Source organism: Acanthisitta chloris, unplaced genomic scaffold, assembly GCF_000695815.1.
Source record: "Acanthisitta chloris isolate BGI_N310 unplaced genomic scaffold, ASM69581v1 scaffold25547, whole genome shotgun sequence".
Taxonomy (NCBI): domain Eukaryota; kingdom Metazoa; phylum Chordata; class Aves; order Passeriformes; family Acanthisittidae; genus Acanthisitta; species Acanthisitta chloris.
Genome location: NW_008682442.1, coordinates 7,225 through 25,064, shown reverse-complemented (window position 1 = coordinate 25,064; position 17,840 = coordinate 7,225). Strand labels below are relative to the sequence as shown.

The following is a 17,840-nucleotide window of genomic DNA, read 5'->3' as shown; positions in this document are numbered from 1 at the left end:
TGCCCATGAAGTCTTGCTCCATGGCTGAGCCAGCTGAGCCGTTAGATTGTGCTCAGACTTTGAAACCACTCAGTGCTGGTTTAAAGAAAATCATCTGTTCTTCCACATCTCTCTGGTTTCCCTGGACAGCACTGAACAAATGAGCCCCATTTCTCAGCAAGGCCTGCAGATATCACAGGACCATATCATTAACAATAAGCAGTCTTTTGGTATATAACATACTGTAACAGCAGACCTAAAAAAAAAAAAAAAAATGCTCTTGGATCAGATTTGATTTTCCAGGAAACAAAGTTTCAGGTATATCATCAGCTCTCTCTTCCTCGTTTCTCATACACAATAGGAGTAAAAGGAGAAATCACTTCAGCTGCCCAGACATCTAACAATAAACTATTTTTCTATTTCCTTTTCTCTCTGTATGGATCACATATCCACAAGGGCTAATATATCACGTCCCTTGAGGCTCCATTTCTGTCTGCAGTTCTAAAGTGTTATTTCCACTGTGCTTCAGTTCTGCTGGTATAATCACAACCATGTATAATGTACTTAATCCTTACTTTTTAAATAAACCATTTTAAATGTATTTGGGTTTGTGTGGAGAAAGGTATACAGATTTTTCATTTCCAGCTGCCCTGAGCTGTGATTTCTGTTTGTTTTTTCATGCCTGCCCCTGTTTGATTGCAGCTGCCTGTGTTACTGGGAGCCAATATAGCAGAGGAGACAAAACTATGCTGTGGTCCCACAGACCACAAAATCTCCAAGATAAGTTATCTTCACTAAGAAAAACCTGGTTTCCAGCTTAAACTTGGCCCCTATGAGGCATACTGGGGTTTCAGTGCCAGTTTGAGCCTGGTGTGGTGACCAGAGGCAACTGCAAACCACCCCTGATGTGAACAGCCCAGTGTGTTCTGAAGTGTTTGCCCTGAGCCTTTGCTTTCCTCCACCTTTCGAGGTTTCCAAGCATCCTCCTCACCCTTATCCTGCCCATTTCACTTGGAGAAAACCCAACCCCACGTGCTGCAGCTCCTCACAGCCTTGCTCTGCTCACCACCACCAAATCTGGGCAGGATGAACACGGGTCAGCAGTTCAGAAGTCTCTCCCTGCTCCCCAGACATCCCAAACCATCAGAGGCAATATTTCTTCTTCAAACGCTTCTTTTAACTCTCCCTCCCAGTTCCTCAGCCTCCAGACTGTCTCCAAGGATGAAGACCTGGTGTCCCCACCAGCCTCTCCCCGAGGGGGATGGATCGGCGCGTCTGGAGGGTGGCAGAGATTCATCTTTCCAAATGCCTCTGACACGCACAGCGAAGCCATTTAAAGCTCAAGCCCAAACTGGATCCCTTGGACTGAAATAATTCAAGGCCCTTCCCACATTGCTGAGCAAGTCACTGAGCTCAGGAGCTGTGGCTGCCCTGCTGTGGTCAGGGGGGATGGAAAAGTGGTGGTGGTTGAGGAGGGAGACAGAGTCCTCACGACTTTGGGAAGTGCAAGGAGTCCAGCAAGATGTGGCGTTACCTTGGAATGGGGAGAGGAACAAACATGGGTGGTGCTGGAAATAAAGGAGGCTGAAGAAGCTCTGCAGCTGTCTGCAGTCCTGCTCAGTGTACAGCTGCCACTGCTGTGCTTCCCCAGGGCAGAGAGGATCACTTTCCACAGGGCACAAACAGCAGAATGCCAGGAGAGCAGAGCTGTGGACCAGCCTGGGCTGTGTACAGTGGCGTGGGAGCCTGTTAAAAATTAAATACCCAACCAAAACACACTCACATCTCCCAGTTGCCTTCAGGGGCAGCAGGATTTCAGTCCCAGAGCCAGGAGCTTTCAGAGGGTGCAGTTGGCAGCACTGCTGGGTGTTGGTCATGCAGAACCAACCAAGATGCCAATGGTCTCACTGCACTGGGGCAATGCAGGCTGAGGAGAAGATATTGCTGAGGAGCCTCTGTGTGGAGAAAGCTGTTTGCTGAACTTGTATCTGAGCTGAGAGCAGACCAAGTGTGATGACCCCCTCTCTGGGTTATTCTCACCTGAGAAGGGTCTTCTGCAGGACATCATCCTGCAAACACAGAGCCACGGCATCTGGTTCATCGGGACATGATCATACTGAGGCTGCTCTGGAAGAAATGCAGAAGTGCTGGGAAGCAGAGCCAACCCACCACCTCTGCCAGGGAAAAAATAACACAATAGTTGGGCTTCAGGCACCTCCTTTGGCATTTTCTCCACTAGAGAAACAGAATTGTGTCCCTCACTCGCTGCTGCTAAAGTGCAACTAATTGCAACCCTCCCTGCATCCCAACAGACCCTCATTAACAGTCTGTTCATATTTCGTGTGATCCTGATTTCTAGATGGGAACACTTGCCAGCTGACACAGGGAGACTGCAGGAACCATTCCCAGGGGATTAGGTCTTGTGGTCTTCTGGACATACAGAAAACTTTCAGGGCTTCCCGTAGTCCTTTGCTCCTCCAGAAATCTGTTTTGCTCCTGCACTGACCAGTTGCCCCACGGAACTCTCCAGCCCCAGGGAAGGTGACTTCGCCTCCATGCTGGGACAGAAGTTCCCAAGCTGGGGCAGAGGCTCAGCCCAGGGGCAGAGGAGCTTTTTGGCTCTCACCAGGACAGCTGCAGAGGCCACAAGTGCTGATCACCAAATAGTTGCCAGCAGTCCCTAAAGCACAGAGTCTGTGCTGGGAGAACATCAGCTCCTGCAGCCAACCCACAGAGCCACTGGGGAGCAATAACCCACAAAATACCCTTTTTTCCATGGACTGGTGGCTCTAAGTAATTTTTTTGGGCTGGGGACAATATTTCACCTCAGCTGCAGCAATTTGAGCTTTCAGTCTCCAGGGAAGCCACTGCTGCTCATGTCAATGCTCATCACTCCCAGCCCCACACAGCAGAGGAGGGAAGGTTGACTTTCTCCATTCTGATTTCACTTTAGCTATTTCCTGGAAATTGTTAGGAAACTCAGAACAAACCCAAGCCCATAGAATTACCCAGATCGAAGGACCTAAATGAGAACAAAATATGTGATTCACATCAACACTGGAAGAGATACAAACACCAACAAAAAAACTAATGAGTCCCTCCCTGCAGCCCTTGTAGGTTGTAATTAGTCTAAAGTAGGATCATTAGCACTTGCTTCCTCAGCAACCAGAACCTTGCTTTGTGCCCACACTGGCACACACCTTTCACTTCCCTCTGCTCCACCTGTGGAATTTGTAGCATCAAGGAAGCAAAGTTGGGATGCAGCTCCCAAGATCGACTGATGTCTAGTGAAATTTAACAAGAGCCAACTTCAAAGGCGAAGGCATTACATCTTTAATGCATTCCTTTTCTGGTTTAAAGCCTGGTCCCTTCAGGCTTTTCTGCTTTCATGAGAACTCTTGGTTCTGGTTTCAGTGGGAGCCTCTAATGTCCCTGTCACCCCAACACGATGTGCTGTGGTCTCTGCTCCCTGCCCTGCTCTGTGTCCCCACTGCCCTCCCTGGCCCCTTCCCACTGATTTTGTACCATGTACCTTCTCTCCTCCCCACAGTCCCCACATCCCCAGCAGGACTCTCCTTCCAGGTTCAGCCCCTGCTCCCCAGGGGTGTCTAATCCAGCCCTGTCACACATCAGGCAGAGAAACATTAACCCCTTTAAGTAATATTTCAATTACAGTGATTCAGGATCAACATTTTTTTAACTTCCCCTTAATTTTCTCTCCCTTTCCCATGTTCTCCTTCCACCTTTCTCCACGTTGTCCTCATCAATTTGAGCTGACACTTCTGCACCTTTATTTTGACATCAAGCTCGGGGTGTTCATAAAGCAGGACTGGAGTAGCTCTGACATTATCTTGACACAATGATATTTGCAGCTTTCCGCTGGCATTTTTTTTAACCATTCTTTTAACATTCAGGTGCTGTCACCCTCCTCAGTTTGACATCACAATTGTAATGTCACCTCCACAGTGGCCTCTACATTGACATTATCATCAAATTAGCTTTACAATCAGCTGAAATATCAAAGGGAAGGAGAGCAGCTGGCCCAGCAATCCGGGCTCAGGGCGAGGGAAATCAGGTCTGGAAGAAGGAATGGATGTGCTGAGAGGCTGCTGGAGTCACTGTAGGCATCAAGGCAAACCTGGATGGTGGGAAAGCAAATGAGTACTTGAGAGGTTTTGCATGAAGAAAAGTAAGGGGGGGAAACACCAAAAAACCCCAGCAAGAAACCCTCCCAAAATAACCCAAAACCAAACGGAAAAATCCCCCCTCCAACAGTTAGTCAAAATACTTCATGTCAATGAAAAATAATGCTAATGTAAATAAATAATCAATAAGTTGCCTTATTTTGCCACTTTGCAGTGCATTTTTGTGCTCTGGGGGGACCCCAGCCCGAGGCTGACAGGCATGGGAGTGCAGCACACAGACTCCAGGGCTATTAAACTGCTTAGGATCCTCCTGAACCGAGGCCCAGCACTATTATAAACACAGATGTTTTTATAAGCTCGTGGAAAAGTTAATGGTCCTATTAATGCCTATTTCTGGGCATGCTGCGAGAGGAGCACTGACAGCCCTGGAGGCTGTGGCCACTCTGCCCTGGGTGTGCAGGGCCGAAAGCTGAGCTCGGGGCATCAATTCCCTCCTGACACAGCCCAGCAGCTGCCACGGCCACCCCGTGCTGACCTTTTGAGATGTGCCAGGAGCTCGGGGCTCCGCGCGGATCGCCCCGGCGCCGAGCGGCATGGACGGCAGCAAACCCCTGAAGGTCCGGCTGACGTTCTCCGTGATCCTGGTGGGCATCTCGCTGCTCTTCGCCGCCGTGGTCACCGACCACTGGGCCGTGCTCAGCCCCAAGGTGGAGGAGTACAATGCCACCTGCGAGGCGGCTCACTTCGGGCTCTGGAGGCTCTGCATCAAGAGGATTTACGTGCAGGAGCAAGGTGCCAAAGACAAGGGCTGTGGGCCCATCAGCCTGCCAGGAGGTAGGTGACCGTCCACCCATGCGCGGGAGAAATCACTGGGCAGACACAGCAGGCTTTGCTTAGGAGGGGGACCTGCCAGGAGGTATACATGGCAAGAAAGAAAATAGGCTCTGCTTAGCTTGGGATGGGGGGACCTGCCAGGAGGTATACATGGCAAGAAAGAAAATAGGCTCTGCTTAGCTTGGGATGGGGGGACCTGCCAGGAGGTATACATGGCAAGAAAGAAAATAGGCTCTGCTTAGCTTGGGATGGGGGGACCTGCCAGGAGGTATACATGGCAAGAAAGAAAATAGGCTCTGCTTAGCTTGGGATGGGGGGACCTGCCAGGAGGTATACATGGCAAGAAAGAAAATAGGCTCTGCTTAGCTTGGGATGGGGGGACCTGCCAGGAGGTATGGGACCACCAGTCCATGTGTGTGAGAAATCAGCAGGCAGTCACAGCGGGATGGGGGGACCTGCCAGGAGGTATGGGACCACCAGTCCATGTGTGTGAGAAATCAGCAGGCAGTCACAGCAGGCTTTGCTTAAGAGGTTGCACAGCAAGAAAGGAGGAAAATAGGCTCTGTGTCCCACAGCACTCAGCGTGGGGCTGCATGGGAAAATAGGCTCTGCTTAGCTTGGGATGGGGGGACCTGCCAGGAGGTATGGGACCAGCCACCCATGTGTGTGAGAAATCAGCAGGCAGTCACAGCAGGCTTTGCTTAAGAGGTTGGAGGACATGGCAGGAGGAAAATAGGCTCTGTGTCCCACAGCACTCAGCGTGGGGCTGCATGGGGCTGTTTTCATGCAGACACCTTGTTGCCATCCCTCTTGCTGTGAGTGTGCTCTGTGTTGCCTTGCACGTCTGTCTGTGACCATATTTGAGTCTCCTGTGCAACGGCGACAGTGCTGGGAGAACGGGAGGAGGATCAAACTCGGTGGAAATCACAAAGGGAGATTGGGATGGAGGAAATTTTGCTGAATCCCAGCCAAGGGTTGTGCAGCACCCAGGCACGCTGACAGCAGCAGGCAAGGCAGGATTTATGGGCCCACCATCCTTAGCTGGATCTTTAGGATTTCCAGATCCATATAGAGGCAGAGGAGCAGCTCGTTCATGGCAGGCATTGGGTTATCTCTGAGCTCTTTCAATAACAACCATTCCTCAGGGCAGGGAGGAAAAGGGACCTGCAGTATGGTTTGCCAGCTTCCAGGAAAAAAAAAAAAAAAAAAAAAGAGTCATAAATGGAGTTTGAATTAATTTCTCAAGGACTTACGGATCCTCCTCACCTCTCACTGGAGACACCTGCTCCCACACACATCTCCAGCACGGGCAGCTCCAGCTCAGGGATGGGGAGGGCAGTGGGCTCAGAGGCTTTCCGGGAAGATTGTTCCATCCCCATGGTTAAAGGAGCTCATTATGTTTTTGCTGATTGCCAAGTCAGCACCATTCGCACTAATACACTCCCTCCGTGCCTGAGCCACGCTGCTTTTTCAGGAGGCTTATAGGGGACTGGATGCTTTCCAGAACAGAAATAACAGGATTGCCTTCGTGTCAGACTCTCTGCTTGAAATGAAATATATGTTAACACGCATTTGAAAATTTCCTGTGAAAAATCTTCCTGCCTGGGCTGACTGTATATTCCCTGTATTCCTGCAATTCTTTATCTCTTTGGCCAAATTACATGTGGTGAAGAGAGGAGCTGAGCCTCAGCATGCAGATCTGCCTCTAACCAAACTTGGGAGTGTGTCATCCATATGCTTAATGTCTCTCACGAAGGTACTTACGTGCCTGGAAACATCTCCCTCACCGTTCGCCTTCCCTTGCGCACGGAGAACTCCCACGGAAGGAAAAACAATGGAAATCGGTGGATAAACAGCAAAATTGCACAACCCTGGGGTAAATATAAAGCTCATAAATATCCAGCTGTCTGCACAAAGCAGATTCACAGGCAGAGCACAGCAAAGCAGCCACTATCTTTGACAGACATCAGCATGTGCTTGCACAGGCTTTGAATCCTGTCCCAGAGCTGTTCCACCAGGCACAGAATTACAGGAATGATGGAGGGGCCGAGCCCACCCCACAACAGAGCTGGTTTTCCAGTCTGCAGAGATGTTTGGGGATCTGGATGGTATCCTGAGTCATAATCAGGTCTTGGAGGGTGAAATTCGCACCTCAATTAGAAGACAAATCTCTTCTGTTTGGCTCAGGCTAAGAGCAGAGCCTGGGGAGGGGGAGCAGAGCCCCCAGGCTCAGGCTGCTGAGTGATGCTGGGGCTGCACACTCGTGCTAGATTGATTTCACACTTCTGGGCAGGCATGTCAGCAGGGAAACACCAGGGCTGCAGAACCTGCAGCACCGGAGAAACGTGAATGAACAAACGTGCAGTAAAAGAGCAGATGTGGGCACTGCTTTTCCTGAAAATCAGGAGACAGAACCAGACATTACTGCCAGGCCTGGAAAAGAAACATCAGAATTTATCACTGAATTAATAACCATTTACCAGTCGCTCCCTGTGGAGGAAATGGATGGCATGATTAACGTTATTTATTGGGGTTTGAGCTCAGCACGGTGCAGAGCGGGGAGGGTGACTTGGCTCACAGTCCACAAAGCAAGGCTGTGATTTAGGCAGAGCTTTAAAATTTTACAGCACCCTTCTGAGGGTGTTGACAAATTGGAGAGGGCTCAGCATCCTGCTGTAAGGAATAAAAAATCAGGGAGATGGTTGTTCAAACCAGGGAAGTTCAGATTAATAATACTGACACATGTTTGACTGTGGTCGGTGGGCACTGGGGCAGTTTTACTCCTGGCTGTAAACAGAGTTTGGCTGCACTGCCAGTAACTCCAGTGCTGGTGGTGTCCTGCAAAGTGGGTGCTCTGGGCAGCAGCAGAGGTGTTCAACAGCTTAAACAGATCCTTGGAAATACAGAGAGAGGAAAAGTGCTTGAGCAAATGGGTCATCAGCAGGGCTGTCTTGTTCCCCTCATCCATACAAGACACTCACTCTGCAGGACAGGTGTGAAATTAAACTACTTGGAAATAGCATTTCCAGAACTCTGTGTGTGTCAAAGGACTTGTTGGGCAGGTCACAGCCCAAGGTTTAGCACCTGCCACCACTCAGCCCTCACCTTAACACCTCCTCTAATTGCAGCAGCAGATCCTGTCACCCAAACTTAACACAAGTGGAAACCTCACACTAAAATCCAGGATTTCTAACCATCCACCTTGCCACAAACCCCCACACACTGTGTCCATCTCGGGTTCAAGAGCAAGGTGAGCTCCAACCCTTCCCAGCCCATCACTCCAGTGCTCATGGGGGACAGCTCCTGCTTGGAACTCCACATGGCCCCAACATCTCGTGGTTCTTCCACCCTTTCTTCCCCCATAAAGTCTCCAAATTGCAGTCCCCCAGGGTTCACCCACAGTTCAACAGGTCTGCACTTCCCCTGTGTCCCATGGCTGCATCCAGGAGAGGTTGGCTCTGCACAAAGAGAGGAAAGATGAATTGGCTCATTTTCCCCACACAGCCATCATCCAGGAGTGATGGATCTGAGGGGGAAGGAGCAGGAAGGCTGTGAGTGTGGATGACCTGCAAGGGGGAGAACACTGTGTGATAAACCACATGAAGTTACTGTGACCACAGAGCCCTGCCCTGTCCCCATCAGCACACTGAGGTGACCTCGTGGCAGAGATAATGCAGCTGGGGTGGAGAAAAACTGGGATTGCTACCGAGTTTTCATCCATTCTCAAACCCAGTGTAAATCCTGTCCATTATGTAAAGGTGGTGTGTCACAAATGGCTTTTCTCCCATTCCTGTTGCCAGCAGAGAGGCACTGAAGGGCCTCAGTTCACCTGAATAACAGGGAGCCTTGTTGAAAGAGATATCCCAGCCCAGCAGAGCATGGAAGCATCTGAAAACTGAAAACAATCTATCGTTTTACAAAAACAATCTAGTTATATTTTCCCACAATAAATGCATTTTTCAAACACACCTCCCCTAGAGCTAACCCACTTGTGTGATGACCCCTTTTATCATGCCTTGGCAGAGCTTTGCTGCAAGCCACAAGAGACTGAGGCAGCTCCATCTCCTGCAGGCAAATCCATCTCTAAAGGAAGGGTTGAGAGGGTGGAGAGTGGACTGGGCTGGTTTGGCTCACCTGCAGTGCTCACAGAGCTGTGTCCCTCACCACAGCACCTTTGGGTGGCTTCACCTCGGGCTTTGTACTGTCCACGTGCCTGGGACTCCTTCAGTTCAGGCTTTTCAGAGAATTAATTAAAAGCCAAACCAAACAACCACAAAAGGAAGTGCCCCAGTTTCATCCCATCTCCTTCCAAACTGGGATCTCCAGACATAAAGCTCAGCCTCGACCACCACTGAGCTGCTGGCCCAGCACACAACCACTGCTCTGAGGCTCAGAATTCACAACTGCAGTCACAGAGGGCTGAGTTTAAATATATTTCCTCCAGACGTTTGCAAGGATAATAAAGAATGGGTCAAGAGATGCCAGAGCTAAACATTAACCTCGTCTCCAGCAAGGAGAATCTGCAGATGAAATAAAAGTCAGCTTATAAAATTAAGTAGATAAGAGTGTCTCAAAGGAATCTTGCACTAACAGGCCAAAAAATGCTGCTTTGCAATTGCCTGTCTCCTGGGAAAGGGAAAATAAATCCTCCTTGAATCAGTAACTCCAGCATCCACCATTTACACAGGAAAAAAATCCCACAAGAACCAACAGGTAACGTACAGTGCTCTGGGATCTTCTGCCAGAGAAATTTATGCTGTCCATACCCACCAAAATTCTCTAGTGCCCAGAGGCAGAAACACACAGCACTCCCTGCATGGTCCTTCACCCTGAAACCTGCCCTGGAGCAGCCTGTCCCAGCCTGGGTGTGGAGAGGACCACGACATCCTCCCAGACTTTCTCCCAGCATCTCCTGGGAGCTGGTGCTACCTCCATCATCTGATGGACAAGACACTGGAGATAAGGGAGCAGCCCCTTGCTCAGGCAGTGCCTGTGTTTCCTGCAGCCTTTTCACCATTCCCCAGGCTGTGGGAGCCCACCCTGGGCTGTCAGAGGGTGCTGGGGCAGGCTGAGTGTGTCTCTCCAGCCCTGCTCAGCAGAATAGTGCAATCAGAGCTGGCTCTGCTCAGCGTGGCCCCACGATTGCTCCCTCCCAGCCAAATTCCTGGCAAGCAACTGTTCTCCCAGCTCCACACCCCTTCAAACCCGCAATTAAATCCGTTATAAATAGCCAGAACACCCTCCACCCTAACCCTGCTGCTGCCAAAGCTCCGAGTCAGCAGCTCCTCACCAGACCCTTCCCATCCCTCTGGGAGGATGAAAGTTTCCCATGGATGGATCTGCTGGCAGCAGGGACATTGCTCCACTGGCTGAGCCTTGCTAGGCTGAGGAGGAGACAATACTGTGGCCATGGAGAGACTCAGCTACCAAATTCCCTCCTCCCCATTTTCCTCTGTCCCAGAACACTGACCCTGTTCACAGCCCCTCTCCAAACACCCTGTGCCTGGCACTGTGCTCATGTGAAGTCCAGAGAGAAGAACATCAAAAAGTCCCCACTACCTAACTCTTCTGTCTTATCAAACTAACAGACTCCTCTGATGGGATTGCACTTTGATAAAGCTGCACAGACCTCTTTGCCCTCACCTCATACAGCTTTTCCTTCCCCGTGCAACTGTGTGGGTTTCAGATAGCTTTGGTCTTTTTTTACTGACAGGCAAAAAAACCCAACCCTCAGTGTCTCTAGTTGAGTCAAACACCATGTGCTTTGCTGCATTCCAGCAGCCTGATCTCTGGGACCCTCCTGTGGTGGTGACATCCCCCTGGGCTGGTCCCCACTGCCATCGCTGCACTGTGGGCTGTGAGCTGGAAGAGGGAAGAGCCAGGCAGGAGAATGTGGATGAGGACACTCCATCCTCCCTTTTTGGGCTCCAGAGTCACCACGGGAGGGGTGACCTTGCAGTGGTGGGTGGGATGATTGTGGGTGGGTTGGCAGCAGTGAGGGGAGGTGAGCTGAGCTGCCAGCTCAGCTGAGGGCACAGCAGGTCTCATCATCAGGAAACACAGCAACACAGAGGCAGAAACGTGTGGTGGCCAAAGGCAGAATGAGAAGAATTAACCGTAATTCATATTTTAAACAGATGAGCAATCAGTGTGCAAAGCTCTGGGAGGGAGCAGCCCACAAAAGGTATCAGAGGGACTTCAGCCTTGTCCCTGCTGGAGTTGGTGTCCTGCCATGTGTGTGTCCTCATCTGCTCCCGAGGAAAACAGACCCAACTCCACTTTCCCAGCACCACCAAGGGTAGTGAGACTCAAAAACACTGCAAGTTTGAGACATCAATAAAAAGCAAATTCAGTTTTGCTACATTTGAGCAGAGGTTTCCAAGCACACCAAATTGAATTTTGTTTTCTCTTTCAGTCCACAACTGCTCCTACTTCAAGCACTTCACTCCAGGAGAGACCTCAGAGATATTTGAAGTCACTACCCAGAGAGGTAAGAATGGTTCCAAAGAAATATTTTCCTAACACTGCATGAACTGATGGGCACACAAGATCTAAGGTGAGGATCAGCCCTGGTTCCACTGACAGCAGCAGAGGAATTTCTATCAGACACCATCAGCTGGGAAAACTGTGGAAAATGCCCTGGACAAGGTCAAATCCCAGCTTCCTGAGAGGAGATATTTTTATAACAAGTTTGTTGGTTCTTTTTTACAAAAGTTGTCCCACAAATATATAACAATGTCCATACACAGGAAAACTGCAAAAAGTCTTTGCAGCATAAAAATTACTTTCCAGCATTGGCCACTATCTGTAGCACTCACTGCCAGTGAAGGGGGAAGATATTAATAAAACTTAAATGAATAAATCATACCCCAAGCAGAGTCCTGACCCTGAAAAGAAGTGCAGAGGCTTTCTGAAGACCATTAGGAATTTTATGCTTTGTATTGATTTTATATGAAAGCCATGTGAGAACCAGAGTGGCTGATGGATGGAAGGAACAGGGATCCTACAAAGACATGCACAGCCAGTGCTGACAGACAAACAGCCTTTCACAGGCAAATTTCACATTGCTAATAACTCCCTGACAAAGCCAAATATTTGGAGGGCTCCCCTTTCTCATCCCCCATCGAGGACAAACTCCTCCCTGCATTGCCACACAAGATATTTCACTGTGGAGTAAATGAGCTGATGGTTCCATTACATGTGTTGAACAATCTGCTTTGCTTCCAGTGAAAATAATAAGGGTGGAAAACCCTGCAGACAGGTTTTCTAAAAGAGCAGTGTCCTAAGACAGGAAAGACTGGGAATTTTAAGGGGATAGAAGAGCATATATCTGAGCCACCTGCTCTTGCTCACTTATATACCATCAGATCCAGCCACCTGATCTTAAAAACACACCCAATGCCTTCATGGCATTGCAGGAAAAATAAAATCAGGAAGAACTTCTTTTCTCTGGGGCAAAAAGAAAAGCTTAAGCCCAGCAAAAGATTTTTACATGGAAAAAAAAAAAGACCTCTTTCAGGCAGTTCCAGCACAGAGAAACATTAAGGAAATGATAATAAACCAGTGGTATGAAAAGCAGTGAGAACAAAGAGTGATCTGCTGTTCCCCTTCGCAGAAACAGCTCGTTTGGATGGGAGCTAATTAGTAACAGGCAAAAAAAAATTCTTCATGATTTTGCCTGGGAGATATTTTTTTTTAATGGCTTGAAAGACAAATATCATCAGGCACTGTGATGTTCACGCATGGCTACATGTGTTAAATATTAAACTAATCTGAAAATGAACACAATATGCAAACGAAGGCCTGAATTAGACACTTGGCAATTCTCCCCCTCCACTGGGGCTGGGGGAAGTGGCCAGGGCACAGCTCAGCTGCCTTAGCAAAGACCAGGACTTTTGGAGGGGGTTTAATCCCATGCCCTGAAGATGTTGGGTTTGCACAGGGCTGGAAATTGTTGTCTTTAAGGCAAAAAACTACAAATGTGCAGTGCAAACCCTCCAGCCCTGGCCTGCTGTGCCTGCCTGGATGCTGAGCCCACTGCTATGTACCCTGAGAGCAGAGTGTGGGTGATGGAAGAAGCAAGTGTGGAGCCCAGTAAGGCTTTAGTAACAGCTAAGTGGCAGATCCAAACCAGCTCCAGCCCAGCACTCCATCAGCCCCATCCAGGTGGGCTGATGAGCAAAGGTGCCCTGTGCTCTCTTAGTAAGTGTTCAGAAAGTGCTTCCCACTCCTGCTCTGATTCTATCCCCCTCACATTCCAAAGATACATGGCCAATACTTGACCCTGTTTTCACTCAAGAGAAATAATCCACCAGATCCACCTTGCCACAGCACCAGGAGCACATGTATTTCTAGGGGGACCTACCACAGCTGGTGGTGGTGAGCTCAGAGTGTGCACAGTGTCATTGCTGGTGGGTTTGCTATTGCCTTGGCAGAATACAGCATCTCAGCTGCAGCCATTGCCATCTTCAGCGTGGGCTTTGCCATCATCGGAACAGTCTGTGTCCTCCTGTCCTTTGGGAAGAAGAGAGACTATCTGCTGAAACCAGCATCAATGTTCTACACCTTCGCAGGTGGGAGCTCACACACCTGCACCTGGTTCATACAACAGCATAGGGAACCTTCAGACAGATCCTGGAGGGTGGAGACACTTCTAAAAATGCCCTGAAAGTGGCATTTTCTTCCTGGTCACAGTCAGACTATAAGTCCCTGTGTGGTATGAGAATGTCCTGCTCAGTGAGCATGACCCAACAGTTTGTCTGTATTTTCTGCAACTCCCTTTAAAATGGGCATTTCTAGCATGTCCATTGCCAGCCCCAGTCTGAACCAGGGATGTACAATATTCCATCCTATTTATTAAACCTCAAACCAAAGAAACAGCTGATCCAGGCCCAAAATACACAACTGTCACCCAAAACCATGAAAACTGCGTTTTCATATGAGCCAGGAATACCTTGACATGCCACAGTGAGTGAGAGACAGAGGTGCAAATTGTCACCTGGATAAAAACCTTACTCCACCTCTGGAAAAGCTTCTCAGGGAATCCAATTATTCCTCCCCCACACTGAGTTTCCCATCCAATCCTGCCTAGAAGATCACACTCCACAAGTCACCAGCCAACCTGGGTTATGGCAGAGCTCTAGGCAGCTCTGAGCATTGGTGCCTTCAAACACCAAAGTCAGTGACTCACCTGTGAATCTCACTGCAGTTCCTGTATGCAAAACGACAGATGAGGTGGTTAATTAAGGATGAAAAATTGACAGCTGGTTATTCAACCCACCGCTCCCATCTTCCTCCAGGTCTCTGCATCATCATCTCTGTTGAAGTCATGAGACAATCTGTGAAGAGGATGATCGACAGCAAGGAGACAGTCTGGATTGAGTACAGTTACTCCTGGTCCTTCGCCTGTGCCTGTGCCTCCTTCGTCCTGCTCTTCGTCTGTGGCATTGCCCTGCTGCTCATCGCTCTGCCTCGCTTCCCCCAGAACCCCTGGGAGACCTGCATGGATGCAGAACCAGAGAACTGACACCCCCAGCACCCATGGAAACATCCAGAGTGTTGGAAAAGATTGGTATTTTATAAAATGTCTGGGGCTTACTACACTTTTTTCACGTCTGAACCGAGGCATGTTCGATTGGAATTATTGCTTTCTTTCTCTTTTTTTTTTTCTCCTTTCTTTTTTCTCTCTTTTCTCTTTTTCTTTTCTTTTTTTTTTAAGAAAGCAGAAGGAGCGCTCAGCACCATCCTGGGTGTGGGTGAATGGCACTGCTCAGTGCCAGTTTGGGGCTGCTCTGTGCTGATGGAGTTGAGGGGAAAACCTTTGTCTCAGACAACTTCCTTAGGGAGATGTTTTGTGTAGATCCATGAGGGATATCAGGCTTTTCTACCTTACTTGGTCAGAGAGAGACAGTGAGAAACTCCAGCTCCATGGGGAGTCCATGTCCCCATTTCTGTCTTACTCCTTTCCTCAGAAGGATTAGCTCATCACTCTGGAATAAGTTGGAGATCCTTATGCTCTTCTCTCAAACTGTTAACATTTGAAATAAAAACAAAACAGAACTTTGTGTAGCATTGGGATAAAAAGTTCCCCCTCCAAATTTACACCCTGCAGTTCCATTCTTCTGAACTAAGCACAAAAACCCACAAGACAGAGTTTATGTTCTGCTTAAACTTCAGTGGCAAAGCCGAGAAGTATTGAACATGAAGAGTGGTATTTTCCTTTAATAAAAAGCATAATCTTCCAGTAGCATGATTTCCTGGAAAATTATTTTGATGGATGAATCACTTGGCCCATCAAACTGTACCAGGTCCAGAATGACAGTATAATTCTGGGTGGTGTTTGCTGCACAGAGCTCTCATTTGTTCCCTGTGAATGGGATTTTTACGAACACTCTGCTTTGCTCGCTGCATACCTATACACAACCACATTTTAGGAACAATCCTTCCAAATAGCTGCCAAGATGGACTGGGTGTCCCCCAGCCTGGCCACCTGCAGCACTGGGGGGCTGGAGGATCCTCAGCCACACATGCTCATCCATCCCCTCCACCATCATAGTCCCCAGCAGCAAGAGGTAGAGTCAAAAAAGACCTTTTTTTTTATGATCCCTTTTTAAAAGACCTCTTCTTTTTTACAGGTCAGTTTTGAGAATCTGCTCAGCATTTCCCCCTCTGCAACTAGGGAAAAAAGTCTGTGGTTTGCAGTGAACTTTTTTTCACCTGCTGATTTAAAAATCAGGAGAAAAGGGAACCTAAGTGTCCTTCCCTCCACACTTGGGTGTTCACACCCCTAAAGAAACATAGAATTCCTAACAGAAAACCTCTGATCAGTGTGAAGAGACCTGAAATGATGAGATGTTCCAACACCCTGAGCAGTTCCCCAGGAATTCAGAGCTGGCTCGAGGGGCTGCCCATGGCTCTGCTGAGCCCCAGCCAGACTCAGGCTCATCTCCCTTTTCCCCATCAGCAGAGTGGCAGCGAGAACAGAAGCCTTTTGTGAAGCTGCATTAATGTTTTTCAAGCTCTTTGAAGTTAAAAAGCACTACAAATAACACACATATGATAAAGTTTGGGGATGAAGCATTGGTTGGTGCTCAGATCTGTGTGAGCTGAGGAGCTCTGCCTGTCTCTCATCATGAGAGACAACTGCAAGTCTTCAAGTTGTCACAGAACCACTCTGAAATGCTAAATGGTTTTGAAATCTTATTTTTGGGTACAGAGCTGACATTCTCAATTTGCATATTCATTGTTCAGGAAAACAGAGGCTAGTTTCTAGGGAGATCCTTCACATGCAAAAACAGAAAGGAAAGGAGTTGGTGTGACCACCGTGGTGGGTGACCCTGGGTTGGGACAGCCAAACCTACACACTGCAGGTTGATCCAAGCAAAGCAGGTGACAGGCACAACAGCATTCCCAGCCCAGCCATCATCATCCCCTTGGGCATGCCAGGGGTTGAGAAAAGCAAGGTTTGGGGGTCTATGTTCATCACCCCATGAGGAGCAGTTGGTTGAGAAAAGCAAGGTTTGGGGGTCTGTGTTCATCACCCCATGAGGAGCAGTCGCACATCCTGTGTCCATGGGAAGATCTTCATCCCTTTCCTGAGGTGCCATCCCTTTCTTGCAATACTTCTGGGAAAAAGAAGTTATTTCTAGGTGAGTTCTTATCCTGCTGGGACAACTTTTTGTCCAGCCAAGATGCTGCTTAGCCCCCTTAGTGATACTCAAGAGCAAGATGTGCACATTTCAGATAAACACATCCTGGAAGGTCTCACCTACCTCGTGCACACTCCCACTCATGTCAGGGCTGATCCACTTCATCCAAGCCTCAGTGAAGCCAATGGAAAGATTCCCAGGAAGTGCTGGGGTTTGGCCTGGATCCAAGGTTTTACAGCCTCTCTGGGCTCACTTTCCTCATGAGGCAGTGAAAACACACAGCTCATAGCAGCAAGATCCTACACCCACAGCCAGAGCTCAGGCAGCTCATCTAGATGCCTCCTAAAGCTCTTAAACTCACTGAGCTTTATTCTCTTCCTGCTCCAGGTTGAGGCTTTGTGATCATTCCCTGCTCTGCATGGTCCCTGCCAGAGTGAGAAGCATGTGGATGGCTTCATTTTCTTCTTCCAGATATTGGCTTCATTTTCTTCTTCCAGGTATTAAGGACTGCTGAAGTGATGGCTTCATTTTCTTCTTCCAGATATTGACTTCATTTTCTTCTTCCAGATATTAAGGACTGCTGAAGTGGGACCTGCCCATTAAACTGGTCACTGGCATTCCCAGTGGGAAAGGCACTGCTCCTGCAGCAGGTTCTGCTGTACCAAAATCCCTCAGCTGGGGAGCCAATAATGTGTTTTAGGAGAGTTAATAAAAGCAATTGGGCTGCATAAAGGAAAAAGAATATAATATTGGAGGGGAGAGCTGTAAGCTCAGTTTTCATTCTCTCAGCAGAGCAAAAAGCAAGGAACAGCTACCAGAACTTCAGGAATATACCATGAAAATGTGAAAGAAATGTCACCTGAGCCGACAGGGATGGGAACACACTGCTACACACCCAACAGGAGCACACGTGGGTTTGGGACATGGCCAAAGAACTGAGTGGGAAATGCACCACAGAGAGGGAAAGGCAAATTCATGTACAGCACAAGTAAAAACCACCAACCACCACGAAATCCTGAGTGCTCCTCCTGCCACTACCAGACCACAAACACCTTCAGTCATGGATCCCTTGGGCATGTGCCATTTGCCACTGCATGAACCAACATCACTGCCCATGCCCAGCTCAGGGCACACACTGAGGTGTGTGCTGTGAGATTTCAGTCCCTGAGGTCTGCCCACCACCCTGCAGAGCTCCAGTGTTAAATCCCAGTCAGCACAACAGAAGACGTGAAGT

At 48.7% G+C, this 17,840-nt stretch overlaps 1 protein-coding gene across 1 annotated transcript; it reads left to right on the top strand.

Moving 5' to 3' along the window:
* Positions 1-4,717: 4,717 nt before the first annotated feature.
* Positions 4,718-14,490, top strand: CACNG1 (calcium channel, voltage-dependent, gamma subunit 1). Its single transcript, XM_009078539.1, has 4 exons — positions 4,718-4,958; positions 11,374-11,448; positions 13,394-13,531; positions 14,258-14,490. The coding sequence occupies exons 1-4, from the start codon at positions 4,718-4,720 to the stop codon at positions 14,482-14,484; spliced, it is 681 nt and encodes a 226-aa protein (XP_009076787.1). The 3' UTR covers positions 14,485-14,490.
* Positions 14,491-17,840: the final 3,350 nt, after the last annotated feature.